The sequence below is a fragment of the Mus caroli genome, unplaced genomic scaffold, assembly GCF_978045245.1.
Source record: "Mus caroli unplaced genomic scaffold, Mus_caroli_1 scaffold_12, whole genome shotgun sequence".
Classification (NCBI taxonomy): domain Eukaryota; kingdom Metazoa; phylum Chordata; class Mammalia; order Rodentia; family Muridae; genus Mus; species Mus caroli.
This window is the reverse complement of record NW_028227267.1, coordinates 46,546,352-46,571,376: the sequence shown is the minus strand read 5'-3', so window position 1 is coordinate 46,571,376 and position 25,025 is coordinate 46,546,352. Positions and strand designations below refer to the sequence as shown.

Genomic DNA, 25,025 nt, shown 5'->3' with positions numbered 1-25,025 from the left:
TAAAAAATGGGGCTCAGAACTGGACAAAGAATTCTCACCTGAGGAATACCGAATGGCAGAGAAGCATCTGAAAAAATGTTCAACATCCTTAATCATCAGGGAAATGCAAATCAAAACAACCCTGAGATTCCACCTCACACCAGTCAGAATGGCTAAGATCAAAAATTCAGGTGACAGCAGATGCTGGCGAGGATGTGGAGAAAGAGGAACACTCCTCCATTGTTGGTGGGATTGCAAGCTTGTACAACCAACTCTGGAAATCAGTCTGGCGGTTCCTCAGAAAATTGGACATAGTACTACAGGAGGATCCCGCAATACCTCTCCTGGGCATATATCCAGAAGATGTCCCAACCGGTAAGAAGGGCACATGCTCCACTATGTTCATAGCAGCCTTATTTATAATAGCCAGAAGCTGGAAAGAACCCAGATGTCCCTCAACAGAGGAATGGATACAGAAAATATGGTACATTTACACAATGGAGTACTACTCAGCTATTAAAAAGAATGAATTTATGAAATTCCTAGCCAAATGGATGGACCTGGAGGGCATCATCTTGAGTGAGGTAACACAATCACAAAGGAACTCACACAATATGTATTCACTGATTAGTGGATATTAGCCCAAAACTTAGGATACCCAAGATATAAGATACAATTTGCTAAACGCATGAAACTCAAGAAGAATGAAGACCAAAGTGTGGACACTGTGCCCCTCCTTAGAATTGGGAATAAAACACCCATGGAAGGAGTTACAGAGACAAAGTTTGGAGCTGTGATGAAAGGATAGACCATCTAGAGACTGCCATATCCAGGGATCCACCCCATAATCAGCTTCCAAATGCTGACACCATTGCATACACTAGCAAGATTTTGCTGAAACGACCCTGATATAGCTGTCTCTTGTGAGACTATGCCGGGGCCTAGCAAACACAGAAGTGGTTGCTCACAGTCAGCTATTGGATGGATCACAGGGCTCCCAATGGAGAAGTTAGAGAAAGTACCCAAGGAGCTAAAGGGATCTGCAACCCTATAGTTGGAACAACATGATGAACTAACCAGTACCCCGGAGCTCTTGTCTCTAGCTGCATATGTATCTAAAGATGGCCTAGTCGGCCATCACTGGAAAGAGAGGCCCATTGGACTTGCAAACTTTATATGCCCCAATACAGGGGAATGCCAGGGCCAAAAGAATGGGAATGGGTGGGTAGGGAAGTGGGGGGCGCTATGGGGGACTTTTGGGATAGCATTGGAAATGTAATTGAGGAAATTACATAATAAAAAAAAGAAAAGAAAAACAAACTATAAAGAAAAAAAAAGGAATAGATGGGAACTTTCATGTTACGTGCAGACCTCAGAGTTCTGGTCTCATGAAAGTAAAGAAGAGTTCCTTAACGGAAACACTACAAATCTCTTTGAAGAGTTCAGGGAAACGTGGCTGGGCCTCCTTCTTACTTTGGGCCTATTGTACCCAATACAGGGAGGAATTCATCCCAATACTATTTTATTGGAATGCCTGCCCCATAGCTTTCTAGGCTCAGATATCATCAGCTAGCCAAAATATAACTATTTCTTTTTCATTAGCCATGTTCTCCAGTTCTCCATAAAGGCTCTTCATACGACTGCCAGAGAAACAGAGTAGACTTTTGACTGCCCAACCATCTCCCCAGACACCTTTGGGCCTTGTTGTAGTGATATTCCATAACCGAAGATGGTAGCCAAAGACAACACAATCAATGTGGAAAGCCTTTGCATGATTTCTACACTCTTATACCTGCGAGGTTAGGTGGCATTTTACCATGCACTCAGCACACCCAGGTCAAGAAGGAAGAAGGTACTGATGTCAATGCCAAAGAGAGCCCCTTCTGAAATTATGGATCCATTAAAATGGAGGTTTCACTGGACCCAAGTCCTTTTATCCTTTATCAATCCAATGGAGTCTTAGGTATCTCATGAATACAGGATCATATTCCAACCTCCAACAGATTCAGGCCTGGAACTGGGAACTTAAAAAGGTAGAAACTCGGGAAGTGAGAGCTAATGCGACCAGGAAGCAGCCATTCAATGTCCCTGTTGGCCTTTGTTCACAGATGCCTATTTTGTTTGGTTGTTTTGGAGATACAGAGAATGTAAGATTTTAGCTTTTGAAGAAGGGACATAAACTGTACAATTTGATGTTGCCCCTGTAGTGACTTCTTCTATTGCCAAGTACAAGGGAGTTTTCATTGCAAAGAAAATGGGGTTGTAAATCAGAGATTTTGTGAAAACACATGTCTCAATATATTGAAACAGTTTCTCCTCTCAAGCCAGTTGCAGTCTAAAACATATAATCCAACTTTTGTAAAAGTAAAGGTGCAGGAGTAGGTTTTTGGCCTCTGGGAAACAAACACACCTGGGTAAATAGACTGTTTATTCCATGAATGGACCCCATAAGTAGACTTGTATTGGAGAAGAATCTCCCCCATAAAAGGATCCTAACCAAGATGAGCGACCCATGCCATGGCACTAACAAACTCTCCCCATTCAAAGCACTGGACTTGTAGTGAAGCAGAGAGAAATCTCTAGCTTTGGAAGGAGAATTTGCCAAGAGGTATCCCCAGGGGCAAAAGAGAGACTCCAGGAAAGGTCACCTCAGAAACTGGTCAAGATGGGGCAAGCTGGTAAGCCAGTAGGCCATGGAAGTTCCAGATGACATCATCAGTACTCACTTCCCTGGAAAATCTCTTGTATCCAAGAGAACCTTGGAATCTTCTGTGATGTCACCAGTGTTGTGGTAACCAGAGCGGCTTGTGGGGTATTCCTTCAGATCCTCATGGGTTCCCAAGGAGGCATGTTGTCCATGCTCCTCAGGGTATTTGGGAGAGAGAATAGGATACACACAGACACCAGAGTAAGGCAGAAAGAGCCTGGCCGCCCGTCATGGTGGGAAAGGGCAAGAAACAACTGGTCATGGAGATGGCACAGTGAGTCCTGGGAAAGGTTTGGGGAGCTGATGAGAGGATGTGGGCTTCAGCTGGTCCTTCCAGGAATAGGGATTATGATCTAGATCCTTCAGATTCCTCAATGGTAGAACCAGAGTCAAGAATATCTGATGATTAGTTTTACAGACAGCCTGATATTCAAAAGCCTGCAGTTGCTTTGCTGAGAGATATTAATTTCCCCCTGAATGGAAAATTATGCAGAGCAAGCTCTGTGAGAATAGAAAAGTGTTGTTCTCAGGATAGAGTGTTCATGTACTTCATCTTAATATAGTTTCCTCTAGGTTACATGAGCATGTGATGCCAAGAACAGAGAGGGCTATTCCCCTGCCTATGAATCAAGGTCTTAGACACTTTGGTATTGAACACACGTGATGTGGACTGATTCACAGTCTGGGGTTCCTGTAGTAGTGTATGAGCTCTCATCATGCATTTGAAGAAGACTAGAAAAGTGTTGGCTAGTATGCTAAGAGGTACAGACTTTGTTGTGAGCTGAAAATGCCCTCCATTTTTTCTTGCCTGGCACAGCTTATGCATTTCAGGGCTAGGGCTAGGGCTAGGGTGATTACAATAGGAAGTCAGGCATGTGTTTAGTGATGGTGGTTGTGAACAGGGACCTAGCTGAGGAGCCCAGCTTGAAGATACCTATGATGCACTATCAGGGATTCTCAGTGTCTCTAGATTTTCCCCTTTCTCAGGCTTCTGTGTGGGACAAAGCATGGTTTCCCTTTCCCTGCCCTATTATCTCTACAAGGTTACTAGTGTTTTTCTACCTACAGGCTCTGTTGGGGAGCCATCACCCCAACCCCCCACCATCAATGAGCAGGAGAAGAGACTCGAGAGTTTGGAGAAGCTCAAAAGAGAGCTCCAGAACATAAAAAATGCCAGAGAAGAACTTCAGGGAATCCTGGCCAATTACACTAACAAGGATTTAAATGACAGGTAGTCTTTATGCCCAGTTCTCTGCTGACTATCTTGGGCCATCCCTGTTAAGCCCATGTTCCCTCATACCACAGGTGGCTACAAACCCAGGCTGTCTGCATATCCAAATCAAATTTGCTGATTGGATTGTCGACACAGAACTTCAAGTTCAGATAGGACTGAGATGGGGTAACGGGCACTTTTCATTCCTCCAAAAGTAATTCATAGGGTGTGGCATGAATCACAGTCTGGGGATGAAGGTAGTAATGTGTGAGCTCTCATCCTGCCATTTAAGAAACTTACACAGGTGTTGGTTTGTGGGAGTTGCTAGGTAATGTTTGTTTACAGCCAATCCTTTCCATAATTGACCAGGTGGTAATTTTGGTCTAATTGGTCTTGTCAACACCTGGAGGGGCCTGTCCCACATACTGCCTCTCAGTATGACTGGATTGGCTGCAGTTCATCACAGCTTTTCTCAAATTTTATTCATTATACTCTCAGATAAAGGCAAATAATTTTATTTATTTGGCATTCTGATTGAGTGTATGTGTGTGTGTGTCTCTCTGTCTGTCTGTCTCTGTGTGTGTGTGTGTGTGTGTGTCTGTGTGTGTGTGTGTAAAAGAGACAGAGACAGAGACTGACAGAGCCTGAGAGAGAAACTGGGTGCATGTGACCTTGTGTGTGCATTTGTGGATGTGTGTGTTCCTGGGTGTGTGTGTTCCTGTGTGTGCAGCTTAGGATCTAGAAAGTCTGTGTCATGTAATATATCCTTAGGTTTTGCCTGACTCCATTTCCAGGCAATAACAGTGAGGAAGCCAGGGATGTTCATTATGAGTAGCAGAGGACTTGACCTCTGTGCTCACCTCACCGTGGATGCACATTGGAATCTCCTGGTGTGTTAGATATGATTATGTCCTTTGGGAATTTTTGTAGCAATAGAACCAAGGATTGGCAATACCTTGTCAAAAATCAGGAGGAGAATCATACAGATTTAACGTGGACCCAGGCCTGTGACACAGATTCCTGGAAAGTTCTGGGAGAGTCAGTCTATTCTTTCAAACCCCTTCAGGGAGCTGAAGCAGATCAGCACCCTGCCTTTTCTTCCCTGGGCTTACTGGCCCAAGATGAAGAGCAATACATTTAATAAGCACCAAGTGGAACCGGTAACAAGGAGCTAGGTCCAGTGGCATATATGGGGTAGGCTAGTGCATGATTCAGCTTGAATTGAAATGATCCTTGTATCCTTAGTTCACGGGACAATTTGTTCCTTGGGCCATGCCCTCCCACAGGATCAACTTTGAGACATATATGCTTGAGATGCAACATGACCAGGTGATGACTGACCTGAAGAGAATGCCCCAGGACATCAGTGAGGCCTTGTCCAAGTGCAAGCACTTGACTAAAGAAAATCAGTTCTACTGGTGAGTGACTAACAGGGTCATGACCCAAGAACTAGGCCCAGGGTATGTCTGCCAATCCTTGTCTTTGAACTAACGTGGGGGCTCAGGTTCTATACTCTTAGTCTCTAAACAGGAAGCCTGCCTCCTTCAAACAAGGCACTAAGATTTTGACATCTTAGACTCATTTTGACCAAGTGTGAAGAGACTGGTAGCCCCTCAAGTCACTGTCCTTTCCAACTAAGTATTCTCAAGTTCGAAACGTTTCCACCATGATGGAGATATCAATCAATCTTGGGCCTCTTGAACTCTGAAAGTATATTCATAGATGGGGTTTCCAGGAGAAACATAGAAAGATAGTGTGATGCTTGGGTCTCTTCACTCCTAGAGAATTTTGCCCTATATCTAAAGGTGATTTTTTAATACCACAGACTTATAAGCACATATAGACCCCATGTTCTTTTCTGAGAGATACATGAGTCCCTGTTCGTGTCAGGGTTTTCAAAAGTACCTTGGGTCTTCTGGAAAGTGGCAGTCCTCTGGATTTGATCTCCCTCTATGGCCAATCTAGATACTTGTCTGGGGCTGTCTGGGGATCAGGGCCCATGATGAAGGAATGATGCTTGGAGGAATGGGAGGAAGATGGATGGATGCTGCCTGGAATCACCATGTTTTATTTGTGGTTCAGCTTCAGGAACTGCCACCTCCTGATTGAATCTAAGCTCATCCAACACAAAGTCAGGATGTTGAGGAGTGAGAACAGACAGCTGCTAAGGGATCAGATTGCATTGGAAGAATACAACATAGCAACAAAAATACTATGTAAAGAAGGCAGCCAGAAGATCAAAGACCACTATACTAAGCAGCAGCAGGTAGGATGAATGAAGCATCATGGGCAGAATGCCCTAATGTGTAATCATAAAGACAGTCAAGCCTATGTAACCATCCTGCACCTTATCCAGGCTCTCTCCTATGTCTCATCCAGTTTTACACTTCTGTGATCATTTCCAAGACTTTCTGTGGAGTTACCCTCTTTTGAAGAAATTGGATTTCTGCCATGCCCTCTCCTCCCCATCCCAGTCGGCCAACTCTAGCTTACCACTCTATTCAGAGGAGATCCTGGACCCCTGAAAGCAACCCCTTGAGGCTCTATGGTATGGAGAGGTACCTCAGGATGCCACCTCCTGAATTATCTAGGAACCAGGTCCTCTGTTCTGCTTTATGGCAACTCACCCAGAGGGGTTTGGGCCAGTCCTCTCCTAGGACAGAAGGGCAGGCCCAATTTTATTGCTTTATAATTAAAGACTTTAGTAAGAAACAGAAAGTTATACAAAATATGTATTTTAAACATAGCAATTAGAGATCTTTTCCTATCTTGAACTAAATTAGCCCCCTAGAATTGCATGGTGTGTCTTACTATCTTCACCAAGAGGATTCAGGGAACCCTACACTGCATCCCTCACCTGACATTGTTTTGCTTAGTATATCAAGGGCATGGCTTTGCTTCAGTACAGATTCCCCCTCATAGTTTTTCAGAGTGTTGCATTTCAGAACATCCTTGCATGTCAATTCACTAGCCTCTTTTTGACTGACATTAGAGATGGTTTTTATGTCACATGAACTGCAATGTTATGAAAAGATCCTGGATAATAACTGCGGCTAACTTTTTATTGATGCTACCAGGGTCTTCTGAGACGTAGCCAATGTAGGTTTAGAGAGCAGAATATATTTCAACTTCGAGCTTGCTGTAAGATGTTCTTGGAGCTCTCTAATTTAGGACCTTGAATCTTGTGTGCACCAGCTTGTATGTGCAGAACTTATACCATACTTGTAGGGTAGGATCAGCCAGTATCTGAATGGAAAAAGTTTCTGAAGAAGAAATAAATACAGGACAGGGCACACTGGCTGGGTTAATCTAAGAGCCTTTAACACATCTTAGGTATCACTAATTCCTCAAGTAACTGGAAATGTGCTGTAATATAGCAGTGTTTTCATTGGGGTGAGTGTGTGTGTGTTTGTGTGTGTGTGTGTGTCTGTGCTTTTGCCCAGGGGTGTTTGACCATGTGTGTTTTGAATTTGTATAATGTTAGGTGCTTGTAAGTTTTTTTTATACAAGTGTGTATTCATGTATTCTTTTTCTATATGTGTGTGCATGTGTGTGTGTAGGGATGCACTTGTGTGTCTCTGTACATATATGTATTTAATTGTATCTATATATATTAATATATTCACTTGTTCAGAAAACATCTTAATTGTTAATAGACAAAATCTTTAATGAGAAAAAATACTCAGTCATTTCATATTGCCTTGGAAAAACATCAAATATAGCAGCCCATCATCATGACTGTCCACCTAGCTCACTAGAATTAAAGAAGAGAAAAAAATGTATAAAGTCAGATTTTCAAGAGAATTCAGAGAGAAAAGAATTTAACTGTACTAAAATCATTTGTAGAAATAAGGAGGAGGCTGCTGAGTCAAATCAATGTGCCTGAGAGTCAAAAAGGCTGGCTAAGACTTTGTGTTTCTTGAGTTTCATGTGTTTTGCAAATTGTATCTTATATCTTGAGTATTCTAAATCCTTGAGCTAATACCCACTTAACAGTGAGTACATATCATGTGAGTTCATTCGTGTTTGGGTTTCTTCACTCTGGATGATGCCCTCCAGGTCCATCCATTTGCCTAGGAATTTCATAAATTCATTCTTTTTAAAAGCTGAGTGGTACTCCATTGTTTAAAAGCACCACATCTTTTTGTATCCATTCCTCTGCGAGGGGCATCTGGGTTCTTTCCAGCTTCTGGCTATTATAAATAAGGCTGCTATGAACATAGTTGAGCATGTGTCCTTCTTACCGGTTGGAACATCTTCTGGATATATGCCCAGGAGAGGTATTGCGGGATCCTCCGGTAGTACTATGTCCAATTTTCTGAGGAACTGTCAGGCTGCTTTCCAGAGTGCTTGTACAAGCTTGCAATCCCACCAACAATGGAGGAGTGTTCCTCTATTAGATACAATTTGCAAAACACTTGAAACTCAAGAAGAACGAAGACCAAATAGTGGACACTTTGAACCTTCTTAGAATTGGGGACAAAACACCCATGGAAGGAGTTACAGAGACAAAGTTTGGAACTGAGATGAAAGGATAGACCATCTAGAGACTGCCATACCTGGGGATCCATCCCATAATCAGCCTCCAAATGCTGACACCCTTGCATGCACTGGCAAGATTTTGCTGAAACGACCCTGATATAGCTGTCTCTTGTGAGGCTAAGCCGGGGCCTAGCAAACACAAAAGTGGATTCTCACAGTCAGCTGTTAGATGGATCACAGGGCCCCTAATGGAGGAGCTAGAGTAAGTACCCAAGGAACTAAAGGGACCTGCAAGCCTACAGGTGGAACAACAATATGAACTAACCAGAACCGCCGGAGCTCATGTGTCTGGCTGCATATGTAACAGAAGATGGCCTAGTTGGCCATCATTGGAAAGAGAGGCCCATTGGTCTTGCAAACTTTATATGCCTCAGTACAGGGGAATGACAGGGCCAAGAAGTGGGTGTGGGTATGTAGAGGAGAAGGGGTATGGGAGACTTTTGGGATAGCATTGGAAACGTAAATGAAGAAAATATCTAATAAAAATAATAATACCAAAAAAAAAAAAAACTTTGTGTTCCTTCTCTGTACTCAGTGAATAGTGACTGCCCACTGGAAGATCAGGGGACATGTTGCATCTTCTGAGCATCCTAGTTTGTTTTCTTCCTTCCCTGCTACCATTTTCTTTCCAACTTTGCCCATGCTTCACTCAGTTGTTCTTGGCTTGGAGTTTGTCCAGGGTGTTATGATTTGAAAGATTGAGTGGCATGGTGTTGATAATGTACTAATCTTAAGGTGCATACCTATGGTGAAGTGCAAGAACAGGACTGCCTCAGACAGCCCCTTAGACTCACGATAGTCTACAGAACAAACACTGGTCTGACTGTAGCCCTCTGTAACTACTCTTATTCAACATCATTCACTCTGTGTTAAAATCATCCTCAAGGAGGTTGGGGAGAAATGAGGATACTCAGACGTTGCTGGTGGAATCAAATGGGGTAGCCCTGTGAGAAGCCAGGTCCAACTCTTCAGAACATTGTACTGCATTGGACAGGGACTTGGCAATTCCAGAACAAGCAGTAGGTGTCCAAAAAGAAATTAGGGCACATCATGGTTTTAGGGATATTCCTCATAGCAGCCCTGACCTAGAAACTATTCATAAGTCCATCAGTAAAGCAGTGAAAATTACACTGAGTCCAGCCTTTCCATGGAGTATTGCGTAGTGGAATAACACATGCAACCATTTGACTGTGAACTATTCAGACTTATTTTCCTCAAAACATCGCTGGCAGAATCTCCTTACAGGGAAAGAAGTTTCACTTAGCATTCTGGTTATGGAGACTTACTAGTTGCCTGGGATCCTAGCTTGGATCCAAACTCACACAGGCTATGGTAAATGAAGGGCCTATTGGAAGATTCTGCTCACTTTGGAGCCACTGAGGAACACTGAGCAAGAGGCAGGAACAGGCTGGTCTACCTCCATCCAGTGTGCCTTTGCTGGAAACAAGCCTACTGTGCATAGCCTTGGGAACTTCCTAAGCAGCTTTGGCCACAAACCCATATTTCCATTTTCTGTTTATTTGGAGAAAGCACATTATTGACTGAGCTGTCTATATGCTATGCCTAATATGTTCTTACCCCAGTCACGATTATTTTCTTTTACTTTTTCTTTTAAGAAAAAAAATATTTCTTTAAAGTATGTGAGTACACTATTCCTCTCTTCAGAAACTCCAGAAGAGGTCTTCAGATCCTTCTGAAGAGGGTTGTAAGCAACCATGTTTTTGCTGGGTATTCAACTCTGGAAGTCAAGAAGACCAGACACTGTTACTAAATGCTGAGCTACATCTTCAGCCTTTTATTTTTCAATTAAAGGTTTTTTAAATTCTGGCTCTGTACTATCCTGGGAGGTCTCTGTTTTTATCATTAGCTTGGAAAATAAACATGTTTCTTCAATGAAATACATTTGTATGTGTGAATACATGTGCTTGTGTTCGTTCAGAAATGTAGGAATGTGTGTGTCTGGATCTCTCTCTCTCTGTCTCTCTTTCTCTCTCTCTCTCTCTCTCTCTCTCTCTCTCTCTCTCTCTCTCTGTGTGTGTGTGTGTGTGTGTGTGTGTGTGTGTGTGTGTGTGTGTATGTGTGTGCAGGTTTGTCCTGGCCTGGCTGAAAAGATGCATCGTCCTTTCTCTGTTTCTGAGATGAGGTACTAGCACAGGATGGCAGTACCTAAGGAGCCATAAGCATAGCGGGGCTATTGGTTTTTGGGTTTAGTTTTTTTGTTTTTCCTTCATGAACATCCTTTTAGAGTTCACTGCTTACCCTTGGAAAGATTTGCATGAAGCACACTCTTGCTGATTACAGTATCCTTTCAATGTGCATGGATTTCCTGTGAGATGGATTCTCTGCGGATTCCCAAATATAGGGGTTCAAAAGGAGAGCCAAGGAAGGATTCTGCACTCCAGAAACAATAAGAGGCTTCACTTCAACATTTGCTAGGCTCCCTAGAAGGCCTCTGTTCAATGGTAGATTCAGACACTGATACACACTTATTTTTCAATATAAAGTATTTAGACTATTGGAGAAATGTGGTGTTTTACTTTAACTCCAGCACAGTGTGTAGTTCACAGTTCAGTGTCAAGCAATTTTTTACATTTGAGAAAAACATCCAGGCCCAGGTTCTCTCTGCCCCTTCTCCTATGGGGATACAGGAAAGATATCAGATGAAAGGTCATACTGGATTGTCCTGCTGAGTAAAGCTGGTGTTTGCTGGATCACTCACATGGCAATATCTCACCAGGTTTTTTTTCTCTTTGTCCCATAGGTCTGAAATATTCTGCAGAAGCTCAAACAGATCTGAGACCAGGCCAAGATCTTGCTCAGACACAACTGTTCACCAGGAGCACTGGGTGTGCAAAGCAAATTAACCACATCTAATCCTTGTAACCATGGCAACCTTGGGCTGCATTTTCTTCTTTTTTGGTTTTCTATGGGTAATGAGGCCTTTATTTTGTCTAGCCTCTCGTCCAGCAAGATGCCTTTTGGGAAGGCTTCAAAGAAGTGCTGACATACATCAAGATCTGCTGGGCATCCAGCAGGACTCTGACAATGACAATTTTAGATGATCCTGTTGGGTCATCAAGAATTATTTCATGGTGGTCAGTCATGTGAATTTGAAAAACTTTGAGGTATCATCTGTAACATCTCTCATGTTAGCCTTGGAAGGACTAGTCCATCAGCAGAACACCCACCCCAAAGAGGCATGCCTATATTCATATTCAACAGATTATTACCATCAGTGACTTCCTTTGTACTATTTTACCAAGGCCAGCAACAGGCTGTGGGTCTGTGCTGAACATCTGCAGTAAGAGAATGATGCTTAGCTTAATTATTGTGTGTCATTTTTGGTTAGAGTTTTGATTTCTTTGGGTCTTTGGTTTTCCTGTGTTTTCATTTGAAGTTTCATTATATATTTATTATCTTTTTGTGACTGTAATTAATTTGCTTTTTTGCTAAGTCTATATAGTGTTTAAACTGACTCCCCACTTTAAGATGTTATTGAATAAAATTAGTGTATTGTTATGAATAAAACCTCATCCCTAATTATTTCTCTCATAAGGACATTCTGCATTTATGTGTGGTTCATACATAGTCCTGTAACACTAGAAGTTTCAGGCAGGAATGGGACTCTTCAAGTATCATGTTGTGTAGGCTTCATAAGTAGTGCCCAGCCAGCCAGAGCTCCAGAGAAAATTGAGCTTTTGATGTGGATAATGTGTCAAACTATGTGGATCCCAATGTCAGGATGAAAAAAGGATCCATGCTCTATCTTTATAGTCATAAATTTAGCTAAAGTTATAATGTATTCTCCTTTGGATGACCACGTCAATCAAACAAATGAGAAATACAACAGTATTTCTCTAATACATCCCAGGAAATAAAAATATTCACTTTGAGCAATTAAAATCTTCTGAATTATAAATAAAGTGATTTGGATAAAAATGACCTTCAAAGGTCATTTCATAATTGAATGTTTGATACCTACTTCATAGAACTGTTTTAGGAAGAACTAGTAGATATGTCCTTGCTGGAGGAGTTGTGACACTGGAGGTTGGCACTGAGGTTTCAAAAGGTCATGCCAGTTCCTGCCTCTGTCTTTGTCCCTGTCTTTGTCCCTATCTGTCTCTGTTGATCTCACTATGTTTCGCTCTCTTTTTCTCTATATCTCAGTCTACACTCTCTCTGTCTCTGTCTCTGCCTATGTCTGTCTGTGTGTCTTTCTGTCTGTCTGTATCTATCTCTTTCCTCTGCCTCCTCTATATGTATCAGATTCAAGTTCATCCACTCCTCTAGTTCCATGATGCCCGTATGCATGCCTGTCTGCCTGCTGCCATATTCCCCACCTTGACAATCCTGGATCACCCTTTTATATTTTTGGCCAACCCCAATGGAATATTTTATTTATACATTATCCTGGTCAAGGAGTATCATAGCAATAAAACAGTGAATAAGAAAGCAAAAGAAACTCTTAATCCATGGAAAGATCAGCTACAAGATGGGAGAGGATCTTCACCAAGTGTACATATGACAGAGAGTTCATTTCAGGACAATCAGATGGTGTTAAAAAACCAAACACCAGGAAACCTGCCTGTTAAACATTAAAACATCTTAAATTTAAACATTTCAAAATGTTCTATCCTGTACATGTTAGTGCACACCTGTAATCCCAGCAGTCAGAAGGCAGAGGCAAGAAGAACTGCATGAGCCTCCGGACAGCCTGGTCTATGTACTAGATTCTGGGACAGCAGGGATAAGTAGAGAGTCCCAGTCTCAAACATACTCCCTTCTGATGTTCTGTCCAACTGAACAGAATCTTCAAAAGAAGAGAAAGAAATGGATCATAGATATGAATTTAAATATTTAATATCCTTCCTCATTAGAAAAAATGCAAATTAAAATAGTTTTAACCTTGTATCTTACTGCAGTCAGAATGGCTCTTACCAATAAACTAAATGACCACAACTGTTGGTATGAGTGTGGGGTAAGAGAACATATATTCACCCGTACAGTCACTATGGAATTCGGGAGAAATGTTCTGTAAAACATTGCAAGAGATAGATCTCCCATATGAACCAGCTGTACTATTTGTGGTGGTTTAAATGAGAAGAACCCTTATAGGCTCATACATTTGAATAGTTGGTCAACAGGGTATAGCACTATTTGATGATATTTGGATCTGCGGACTTCTGTGGAGGTGGGCTTTGAAGTTTCAAAAGCCCAGCTCAGGGCCAGTATCCCTGCTTCCTTCAGATCCAGATACAGAACTCTCAGCTACTTCTCCAACACCATGTATGCCTCTGCATGATTCTGTCAAGAAAAAATTGTACTAAAGTTCTGAAATGGTAAGCAGGCCCCTATTTAAATGCTCTCCTTAAAGGGACCTATCATGGTCCTGGTGTCTCTTTCTAGCAAGAGAACACAGACTCAGACACTATTCCAGAGCATATAGCCAAAGGCATTATCCTAAGACAGAGACTGGGGTGTGCTCATGTTCCTAGCTGCTTTCTTCACAATAGGCAGGACATCAAAACAACCCAGATGTAATATAACTGATGCAAGGATAATGAATATATGGTTCATATACACAATGGTAATGAACTGTGACAATATAAATGACATTTACAGGTTAATGGATGGAGACATGAATAATCTTTTGAGTGATATAACCCAGACCCAAAAAGACAAATACCACATGATGTGTCTTATGTGGATGGTAACTTTGAATGTCTAGAGATGTGTATTTAAACTGCAGTATCCATAAAAGGTAATGCACTAGTGTTGGGTTATAAGACGATATTTCAAGAAAATAATAGAACACATAATTTGTGAAGGAGAAAAAGGAAAACAGTAGGACAGAGTGAGGTAAATGTCTTGGGAGATTGCAGAGGAGTGTGGTGACTTGAATATGGGAGTGGTGCTTTTAGGAGTTGTGGCTTGTTAGAAACAGTGTGTCAGTGTGGAGGGTAGACTTTGAGACCCGCATACTAAACATATGTCCTGGTATTTCCACATATCAATATAACTCAGACTAAGACCTGGGACAGTAGACTACCATGTCCAGAATTTGGTAAAGTTGAGTGGGTTGGAAGTCCAAGACCCACAGTAGATGGCAAAATGTCACCTGCTTCCTACCAGGCCTCTTTCATGGGACCAAAATCTCTCCATAGGAACATGGCCTGTGGTCATTTAGAACAGAATAGTGTTCTCCCTACTAATGAGGTACCTAGAAGATGGTAGGGTTCAGTCAATAAGCTTCCCTTTCTGGACATTCCTTCCTCATAAGGTACTTAACTTCTAGTCTAACCTCAAGACATGTTATGCTTTCATTTCCATGAAAAACAATCAATAAACAGTTTAGAACCAAGGACTGTTTCTCTCAGCAATCCAACTATGGGTTACATGGAGAAAAAGCTTTTGCCTACAGAACCTTGCCATCTAAGTCTCCAACAGAAGGCCCCTCAATACACCTGGGCTAGTCACCTCTGAGCTAATCCAGAATTCCCCATTCCCAGATTTCAGGGAAATTTCATTCCTAGTTCTCAGCCTGCTGGCCTCCTCCATGCTCAGATCCTCTGTGACTTCTAGCAGTGCATGCATGTCCAAGGTTCTGAGGAACCCTGGCCCTGGTCTCCATGCAGGCCAGCAGGCTCAAACCTGCTGTGAACTACCTGCATCCCAGCACAGTCTGGATGTCGGAGAGTGTACTCAGTAACTTCTTGGAAACTGTTTCTAATAACATATGCAAATGATCAATCACCATGATCCAATAGGCATCATGAATAGGATGTAAGAATGATTCAATGTTTTGGAATTCATCAAAGTAATATACTATGTAATAAATTTAAAAAAATTTTACTTGATCATCTCTTTAGATGCTGTATCATCCCACGGATGCAGGAATGATTCAATATATGGACATTCATCAATGTAATCCACTATATAAAATAACAAAATATATTGGATAATCTCATCAGATGCTGAAAAAGTGTTAGACAAAATATAATACAACTTCAAGATAAATGCATTGTAGGAATCAGAAAGTCGCAGTCTATATCTGAATATAATAAGAACAATATAGAGCAATCCAGTTGCCAACATCAAAATATATGGAGAAAAATTTCAAGCACTCCCATTAAAATCAGAGACAAGGAAAGACTTCCCCCTCTTCCCCTATGTATTCAACATAGTCCTTGACTTTTTAGACAGAGCAATCTGTCACAAAAAGCATATCAAAGTGATACAAATTGGGAGGGAGGAATTCAAGACACTACAATTTGAGGAGTATGGGATATTACACATAAGTGAGCCCCAAAAAATCCAGGAGAGAACTCCTAGAGCTGATAAACCACTTCAGCAAAGTCAATGGATATAAAATTAACTCAAACAATCCAGGAAATTTCCTCTACTCAAAGGATAATTAGGCTGAGGAAGAAATTTTTAAAAACTACATACTTCACGATAGTCACAAACAATATCCTGGAATGACTCTAACAAATCAAGGGAAAGATCTGAATGACAAGAACATTAAGTCTCTGAACAAAGAAATCAAAGAAGACCATAGAAGATGGAAAGCTCTCCCATGGTCATTGATGAGCAGTATTAATATAGTAAAAAAGGTCCATCTCACCAAAAGCAATCTACGGATTCAATGCAATCCCCAACACAATTCCAGCTCATTTCTTCACAGAGATAGAAAAAGCAATTCTCAAATTTATCTGGAATAACATAAACCCCAGTATAGCAAAAACTATTCTTAACAATAAAAGAATGGCTGGGGAAATCACCATCCCTGATCTCAAAATATACCACAGGGAAATAGTGATAAAAATGTCATGGTACTGGTATAGAGAGACAAGTAGAAAGATGGAATAGAATTGAAGACCTAGAAATGAACCTACACTCATATGTTCACTTGATCTTTGTCAAAGGAGCCAAAACCATCCAGTGGATAAAAGACAGCATTTTCAACAATTGTTGCTTGTTCAACTGGCAGTCTGCATATAGAAGAATGCAAATTGATCTATTCTTATCTCCTTGTAAAAAGCTCAAGTCCAAGTCATTCACGGACCCCACATAAAACAAGATACACTGAATCTAATACAAGAGAGAGCAGTAGAGAACCTTGAACACATTGGCAAAGGGGAAATGATCCTGTACAGGAAACCAATGGCTCATGCTGTAAGATAAAAAACATTGTCAAATGGGACCCCATAAAATTGAAAAGCTTTGTAAGTCAAAGAATGCTGTCAAAAGGACAAAATTACACACACATGTTGTGAAAACATCTGTACCAACCCTACATCTGATAGAGGGCTAATATCCAAAATATACAAAGAACTCAAGAAGTTACACTCCAGAGATCCTAATAACCCTATTAAAGAATGGGGTACAGAGCTAAACAGAAAATTCTCAAATGAGGAATCTTGAATGGCTGAGATGTACTTAAAAAAAATGTTATCATCTTTTGTCATCAGGGAAATGCAAATCAAAATGACCCTCAGATTCCACTTCACGTCAATCAGATGGGCCAAGAACAAAACTCAGCTGACAGGTGATTCTGGCAAGAAGAAAGAAGAACATTCCTCCATTCCTGCTGGGACTGCAGGTTGGAAAAACCACTTTGGAGATCAATCTGGCAATTCCTGAGAAAGTTGGAAATAGTTCTACCTCAAATACAGTTATACCACCATGGTGCATATACTCAAAAGATTCTCCAATATATTAAAAGGATGCATGCACCACTATGTTCATAGCAGCCTTATTTATAATGAGCAGACACTGAAAACAACCCAGATGTCCCTCAACAGAGGAATGGATACAGAAAATATGGTACATTGTACAGAAGTACTGTGAGACCCCGACTTAGACCTTTTCTCCCTGGAAGGTAAAGCCCCTGAATGTTCCCCAAGCTTGTTTTCCCTGATCTTCAAAAATACAGCTAGAAAGAAGCTCTTTGTTCTCTATAGCCAGCAAAAGATCTTTTTGTTTCTATACTGTACAACCAGAGATGCCTGCCTTCCTGTGCCAAGGACATGGAGATGGATGCTGGAGAGGAGGCTGCAGCTCACTCCCCCCCCCCCTCACCAGAAAGGAGCTGTAGCCAACTCTCCTCCCAACTCCTCCCAACTCTCCTCCCAGCTCCTCCCATCTCCTCTCAACTCCTCCCAATTCCTCAGCTAGCTGTTAAAAACCCCCTACTGTCACCACTCAGGGTCGAACTCCCCTGCCCTGCAAGGTGGAGGGACTTCATCCCCAGCTAGCTGATAATAAAACCTCTTGCAGTTTGCATCAGGTGTGGTTTTCTCTCGGGACACTGGGTTGCTGGCCAGCTCATCCTGGGACTTGAGCGGAGGCCCAGCATCGGGGCCTTACAGTACTACTCAGCTTTTAAAACATTACTTCATGAAATTCAAAGGCCAGTGTTTGGAAGTTGAAATATCATCCTGAGTGTGGTATCCTAGTCACAAAAGGATTTAGTTATTGATAAGTGGAAATTGTTCAAAAAATGCATGGATTCCCCACGATACAACTAACAGACCATGGGAAACCAAAGAAGAAGGAAGATCACACCAAAGTGTGAATGCTAAAGTTCTACTCAGAAGGGGGAAGAAAAGAATGTTTGGAAGTAGGAGGAGAGAAGGACCTTGGAGGGAGAGAAGAGTAGGAGGTACAGGGGGTTCTGGTTCAGATATGGGGGGAGATGGGGAAGAACTACAGAGGGAAAGTCATTTGAAAGAAGGTCTGTACCCATTGGGGAGGGGGAACTGTGTGTAGCCACTATAAAGTCTCAGATGCCAGGGACCCAAGTGATTCCCAGAACTCAACAGGGAGGACATTAGCCTAAATACCAAACAAAGGGGAAGTAGGAACTATACAGACCATATTTATTGAATTAGCATGGCAACCTTTGAAGGATGTAGCAACCCAACCATCTCAAAAGTATTAATCCAGAATTCATTCTATCAAAAGGAAATGCAGGGGTAAAGAGAGGAGCAGAGCTTGAAGGAAAGGCCATCCAGAGACTGCCCCAACTTGGGATCCATTCCATCTGGAGACACCAAACCCAGTCACTATTGCTGATGTCAAGAAATTTGATGCTGTCAGGAGCCTGGTATATTTCTCTCTCTCTCTCTCTCTCTCTCTCTCTCTCTCTCTCTCTCTCTCTCTCTCTCTCTCTCTCTCTCTCTCTCTCTCTCTTATCTCCCTCCTTTTTTTCCCACAGGTGGAGGAACAATTTTGTTGCTTTTCCCTAAATACAGTGTAACAATGATAGATAACATTTGTATCAAGTTAGGATTATGGGTAATCAGGAGAGGATTCAGTATATCAGTATACAGCAATGGTTCTCAACATTCCTAATGCTGCAAATCTTTTATGTACTCTTATGTTTTGGTGATACTCCTGCCCCATACCATGTAATTATTGTAATGCTACTTCATAACTGTAACTTTTGGTATTTGGTGTCTCTTGAAATGCTAGGCACGAAACCAAACATGGGAACGAGCTAGGGGACCTTCTGAAAGAACAGAAGGGGCTTGCAAACCCAGAAGGAAAATGACAAAATCAACCAAACCAAGCCCCGCAAAACTCACATGCACTAAACCACCAAGCATATAGTACATGTCTGGGTATCCATAGTTCCAGCTGGATACGTAGCAGAGAAATGCCTTATCTAACATCAATGGAAGGGAATGCCCTTGGTCCTGTACAGGCATGATGATCCAGGGTTGGGCAATGCTAGGGCACTGAGGCAGGAGTGAGGAGGGGGTTATAGGAGCACCCTCGTACATAGAGGCAACGCTAGAAGTGGAGGGGATGGGGTTTTTGGAGGGGGAACTAAGAAGGAGGATAACATTTGGAATGGAAATACATAAGAAAATCAATAAAGAAAAAGTAAAAATAAAGTTATAAAAATCACAAATGGGGCAACCCTGGAGAAGGACAACCTACAAAAGAGACCAGGATCTACAGATGTAAGCCTCACCAACAGAACATAGAAAAGAGAATCGCAGGCAAAGGAAATACCACAGATGATATTACAAAGTCACTCTAAGAAAATACAAAGAGTAAAAAACTCCTAACTCAAAACATCTAGCAAATGCAGGACACAATAAAAAGAACAAAACTAAGAATAATAGAAACAGAAGTGGGTGAGGGTTAACAGTTCAAAGACCCAGAAAACATCTTCAACAATATCATTTTTAAAATCCTTAATCTAAAGACAGAGATGGCCTTAAGTTTACAAGAAACCTACAACACACCAAATCAATTGGACCAATACAGAAAATCATCCTGTCACATATCAAACAAAAGTATAAATGTACAGAATAAAGAAAGAAAATATTACAAACTCTAAGGGGAAAAAGTCAAGTAACATACAAAGGAAGACCTATGAGAATTACATCAGACTTGTCACCAGAAATGATAATATCTAGAAGATCTTGGACAAATGTCTTGCAGACTCTAAGAGAACACAAATGCCAGCCCTGGCTACTATACCCAGAAAACTCTTTATGACCATAGTTGGAGAAACTAAGATATTCTGCAACAAAAACAAATTCAAACAGTATCTTTCCACTAATCCAGCACTACAGAGGATAGTAGAAGCAAAATTCCAACAGAATGAGTGTAATTATACCCAAGAAAACACAACAAAAGAATAATCTCACAAGAGCCCCAATGAAAAGAATGTTGTCACCATTCCCTGCCCTATTATCTCTACGAGTTTACTAGTGTTTGTCAACCTACATGGTCTGTTGGAAAGGCATCACCCCAACCCTCCACCACCAATAAGCAGGAGGTGAGAATGAAGAGGATGGAGAAGTTCAAAAGGATTCTCCAGAAGATCAAAAATGAGAGACAGGAACTCAAGGGAATCCTAGCCAATTATACTAACGAGGATTTGAACAACAGGTAGTCATTATGCCCAGTTCTTTGCTGACTGTCTTGGGCCCTCTCTGTTAACCTAAGAGTCCCTCATATCACAGGAGGCTACAACACCAGGCTGTCCACACATCCCAATTCATTTTGCCGAATGGATTTTCGACACAGAACTTCAAGTTCAGATAGGAGTGAAATGGGACTCAGGCAATTTGATTTCTCCAAAAGTAAATCAGAGCCTGTGGTATGAATTACCGTCTGGCGATAAGGGTTGTAAAGTGTGAGCCCTAATCCTGCATTGTAAGAATCCTATACAGGTATAAATTTTGGGGTGATGCAAAGTACACTGTGTTTATGGCCAATCATGTTTGCAGTTAACCTGGAATTAATTTGGGTTCAATTGGTCCTTTCAACAGTTGGAAGGGCCTGGTCCCACATACTTTCTCTCAGTAGAACTGGATTGGCCATAGTTCATTGCTGCTTTTATCAAATTTTATTCACTATACTATCAGATAATGTGTGTCCATTTGCCATTCTGATTGTGTTTGATTTTGGGAGGGGTCAATGTGTGTGTGTGTTCCACTTAAGAGCTAGAGAGTCTGTATGGTATATTGGGGCCTGAGATTTTGCTTGACACAGTTTCCAGCCAAAAATAGTGAAGACAGAGGGAGCCTGACTTTGAGCAGCACAGCATATGAGCTCTGCTCACCTTAGGTGCACACTGGAAATGTAGTATCCTGTAGGTACTGATTATGTCCTTTGGGAGTTTATGTAGCAACAGAAGCAAGGATTGACAATTCCTTGTATACAAACAGATGTGTCTTCACAGGTTTAAGGTGGACCCAAGACTATGGCACAGCTTCCTGGAAAGTTCTTGGAGAGCTAGTCTATTCTTTCATGCCCCTTTGGGGAGATAAAGTAGGTCAAATCCCTGCCTTTACTTCCCTGCCTCTACTGACCCCAGGCAAAGAGTAATAAGTTTAATAAGCTCCAAGTGGAACTGGTAACATGGAGCAATGTCGTGGCATATATGTGTTGGGTTAGTCCACGATTCAGCTTGAATTAACATCATCCTTGTATCCTTAGTTCATGGGATTATTTGCTCCTTGGGCCATGCCCTCCCACAGAATCAAAATAAGGACATTCATGCTCAAGATGCAACATGACCAGGTGATGACTGACCTGAAGAGAATGCCTCAGGACATCACTGAGGCCTTGTACAAGTGCAAGAAGTTGACTAAAGAAAATCAATTCTACTGGTGAGTGAGGAACAGGGTCATGATCCAAGCATTAGGCACAGGATATGTCTGCCCATACTTGTCTATGAACCAAAGTAGGAGCTCAGTTTATATTCTGTTTGCCTCTAAACCAGAAGCCTGCCTCCTTCAAATCAAGGCTCTAGGATTTTTACCTCTTAAAGTCATTTTGGCCTAGTGTGACCTGTCTGTGAGAAACTCAAATCATTTTCCTTTCCAACAAAGTATATTTTAAACAGAAAAGATTAACACCATGATGAAGATGTAAATCAACTTTGAGCCTCGTGGGCTTTGAAAGTAGATATATAGATAAGATTTCCATGGGACACCTAGAAAGACTGTACGTTGGTTGGGACTCTTCTCCTAGAAAAGATTTGCCTTCTACTTACAGGTGATTTTTAAATAACATGGACATATAAGCACATGTGTGCCATGTCCTCTTGTGAGAGATTCGTAAGTCCCTGTTAGTGTCAGGGTTTACAGATGTACCTCGGCTTCTGAAATATGGCTATCCTCTGGATTTGATCTCTCTCAATGTGATACTCCAGGGCCAATCTGGACAGTTGGCTGGGGCTGTCTGGGCACCAGGGCCCATTGTGGCAGGGATGGTCCTTGGAGGAGTGGGAGGATGATGGATGCTGACTTGTGTAACGATTTGTTGGTTTGTGACTCAGCATCAGGCACTGCCACCTCCAGAGTGAATCTAACCCTCTCCAGCACAAAGTCGGAATGTTGTGGAAGGATAACAGACAGTTGCAAGAGGAGCAGATTGCATTAGAAGAATGCTCCAACGAATCAAAGAGGCTGTGTAAAGAAGGCAACCTGAAGACCAATGACCTATGTACCAAGCAGCAGCATGTAGGATGCATAAATCACGAGGAGCAGGTTGCAGTCATGTCTAACCTTAAACACATTCAAGCCTAAGCAACCATCCTGTACCTTATCTAGGCTCTCTCCTATGTCTCAACCAGTTGTTCATTTCTGTGATCATTTCAAAGACTTTTTGTGCAGTTATCCTCTTTCAAGAAACTACATGTTTGGGAAGTAAACAATCCTGCTGAACTAAAAGCTGCATTTCCTTATGATAGATAGGTTGAACACACAGTACACAAGTATATGCCAGTGTGCTCAATGTGTTCTATGTGCTTGCCACCATTGTAGTAGCACAGAATGTTGATTGATGAAGTCATTTGCTTCTTAGGGGTCATGTGAGATCACAGGCAGGACAAAATTTGCAAGTATTAGATGCCAGTGGAATTGCCAAATGAGTGGAAATCATTGCTCTTTTTTTGAGGGGGGGGGGCTTGTATGCTTTCTCTCCCCTTTCCTTGCATTGGAAGATGGTCTCATCACTCTGCCTAGATCTTGGCTCACACTGAAAGAGCCTGAGCAGGTACTTGTCAGGACTGTTTTCTGTCAGTGTTGCTAGAGTTCTTTCCTAGAGCTGGAGGAAAGCTCTATTCTGGAGCTCACTCAATCAACCAGGATGTGAGAAAAGCTTCTCTCAGGCTGAGTGTTGGTGTGAGAGATGTGAGGCTTCAAGAATGAAATTTCACTAACACTCTCAACCTAGTCTAAGAAATGTGCCCCCTAAGAAATGTTAGTGCCCAAGGGATGGATAGCAGAGTCCAGCGTCTCACATTAAACATAAGCCTTCCATAGTCCCCATTCAACTGTTTCTCTACCATCCATTGTTATTTCCTCATAGTTTTCTACTCACTTATGATTTTTAGACAGAGAAAGCGATATATATATATATATATATATATATATATATATATATAGAGAGAGAGAGAGAGACTATGTGTTTGTGTGTGGTATCTATCTATCTATCTATCTATCTATAGAGAGTATGTGTTTGTGTGTGGCATAAGCATGTCTGTACCAATACATATATTGGTGGGTCTGTTGAAAGTCTAGTTATTTATGTAAGGTTTTGTTCAGTTTTTCTTTTTTTTGTTTTATTTATTTATTTATTTATTTATTTATTTATTTATTTATTGGGACAGCATCTTTTTGTTTGTTTGTTTGTTTTTTATTCAGTCTTTCTGTAACATATTCCCTAGAAACCAGGTCTGTTACTGAACCTGAGACGTCCTGTTTTGTTTAAGCTGTCTGACCAGCATCTTTGAATCTTCTGTCACCTCCCAGGCAGAAATCTTTGTATGGTTTGGTCTCAATTAATTGTTATGCGGTTCAATTGCTCATAGCTAGGAAGATCATGGTGCTATTTTCTATAATTTTATACAAGCATTTTAGTGTTTGGGGTTTTTTTATTTGTTTGTTTTTGTAAGTGCCAATTCATTAACAAGGAGGAAGACAATGCTGTCTGCTTCAGGTGTCAGACACACAACTTGGCTCACAGCGCCTTCTTATGAGTTTTATATCATCATGATGGAAACTTCAGAAAGAAGTAGTAGGGAGGGGTAGACTAGTGGTGGTCTTACCCATGAAACCTGGGCTACATGTTACCCACAGTTGAGTGTTTCAACAATTAATGTCTTATTAATCCAAGAGAAGCCATGTTGCCAACACTTAAAAGTGAATGAAAACATAGGATAGTCCAGCCCACCTTTTCCGAACCTTACCATGTGACCTCAGATTCCCCTTCCTAGTCCTTCCCTCATTCATTACAACTTCCAGACCCTGGGTTTGGAGGCCCACCCATGTGAGAAAAAACCGCAAAGCAGGCATGGTACCCTTGGAATACGAGTATGATATGGGACACAAAAGGGATGCTCAAAACCAGCTAGCTGAAGACATGAACAAAACGGGGCTCCAAGGATCTCAATGTTCCTATTGAAAGACCACTTAGGAACCTAAAACACCAGCCTATCATTCTAAGATGGGAGTGTGGGGCTCTTGGAGGTCAAGGGGCAGGAGTCCAGGCACCCCGGAGTCACAAAGATGGTTTCCTGACGTTGTGCAAAAGCATTGGTGTTGGTTGAGGGACCACAGAAGCCAACTTACCTGGATTATCATGGCTCTCCATCCATTGGTCCTCAGACTCCAGTGGCCCTGGGATCAAGCTTCTTCGTGAAGCTCCACTTCTGTGTCTGTCTTCTGCTGCAGGGCCTTCACAAAGCACTCTTCCTCTTGCCTGCCTCGTGGATGCTGGCAAGGATCACAGGAGATACTCAGACCCTGGGGTCAGGAGGTCAGGAGACCAGGCCAGATGTGACCTTCGTGGCCACTTCCAATCCAGCCACACGCTCTTGTCCCCCTCCCAGTTGGTCACTGCTAGCTTTCCTTTCTAGGCAGAGGAGTTCCTGGACCCCTGACAGCAACCCCTTCCAGCTCTATGGTATGGAGAGGTGAATCAGGATGTCACTTCCGGAATTATCTAGGAACCAGGTCCTCCTATCTTCTCTATGGCAGCTATCTCAGAGCTGAGCTCCTAGGGCCCAATACACTCCTAGGACAGAAGGACAGTCTCCAGTTTTATTGTTTT

The 25,025-nt window shown here is 41.8% G+C and overlaps 1 protein-coding gene and 1 pseudogene across 2 annotated transcripts in view; one reads left to right on the top strand and one right to left on the bottom strand.

Moving 5' to 3' along the window:
* Positions 1-11,694, top strand: part of LOC147001832 (disks large homolog 5-like) — a 48,106-nt gene extending 36,412 nt beyond the window's left edge. Inside the window, exons 3-7 of the mRNA XM_085828619.1 lie at positions 2,848-2,960; positions 3,755-3,917; positions 5,186-5,317; positions 5,982-6,165; positions 11,203-11,694. Coding sequence (XP_085684745.1) covers positions 2,848-2,960; positions 3,755-3,917; positions 5,186-5,317; positions 5,982-6,165; positions 11,203-11,208 — 598 coding nt within the window. The 3' untranslated portion in view covers positions 11,209-11,694. The remainder of the gene's footprint in view (positions 1-2,847; positions 2,961-3,754; positions 3,918-5,185; positions 5,318-5,981; positions 6,166-11,202) is intronic.
* LOC115030353 (uncharacterized) overlaps positions 1-25,025 on the bottom strand; it is a 264,511-nt pseudogene that overhangs the window by 7,512 nt on the left and 231,974 nt on the right. The gene's annotated exons all lie outside the window — the stretch shown is intronic.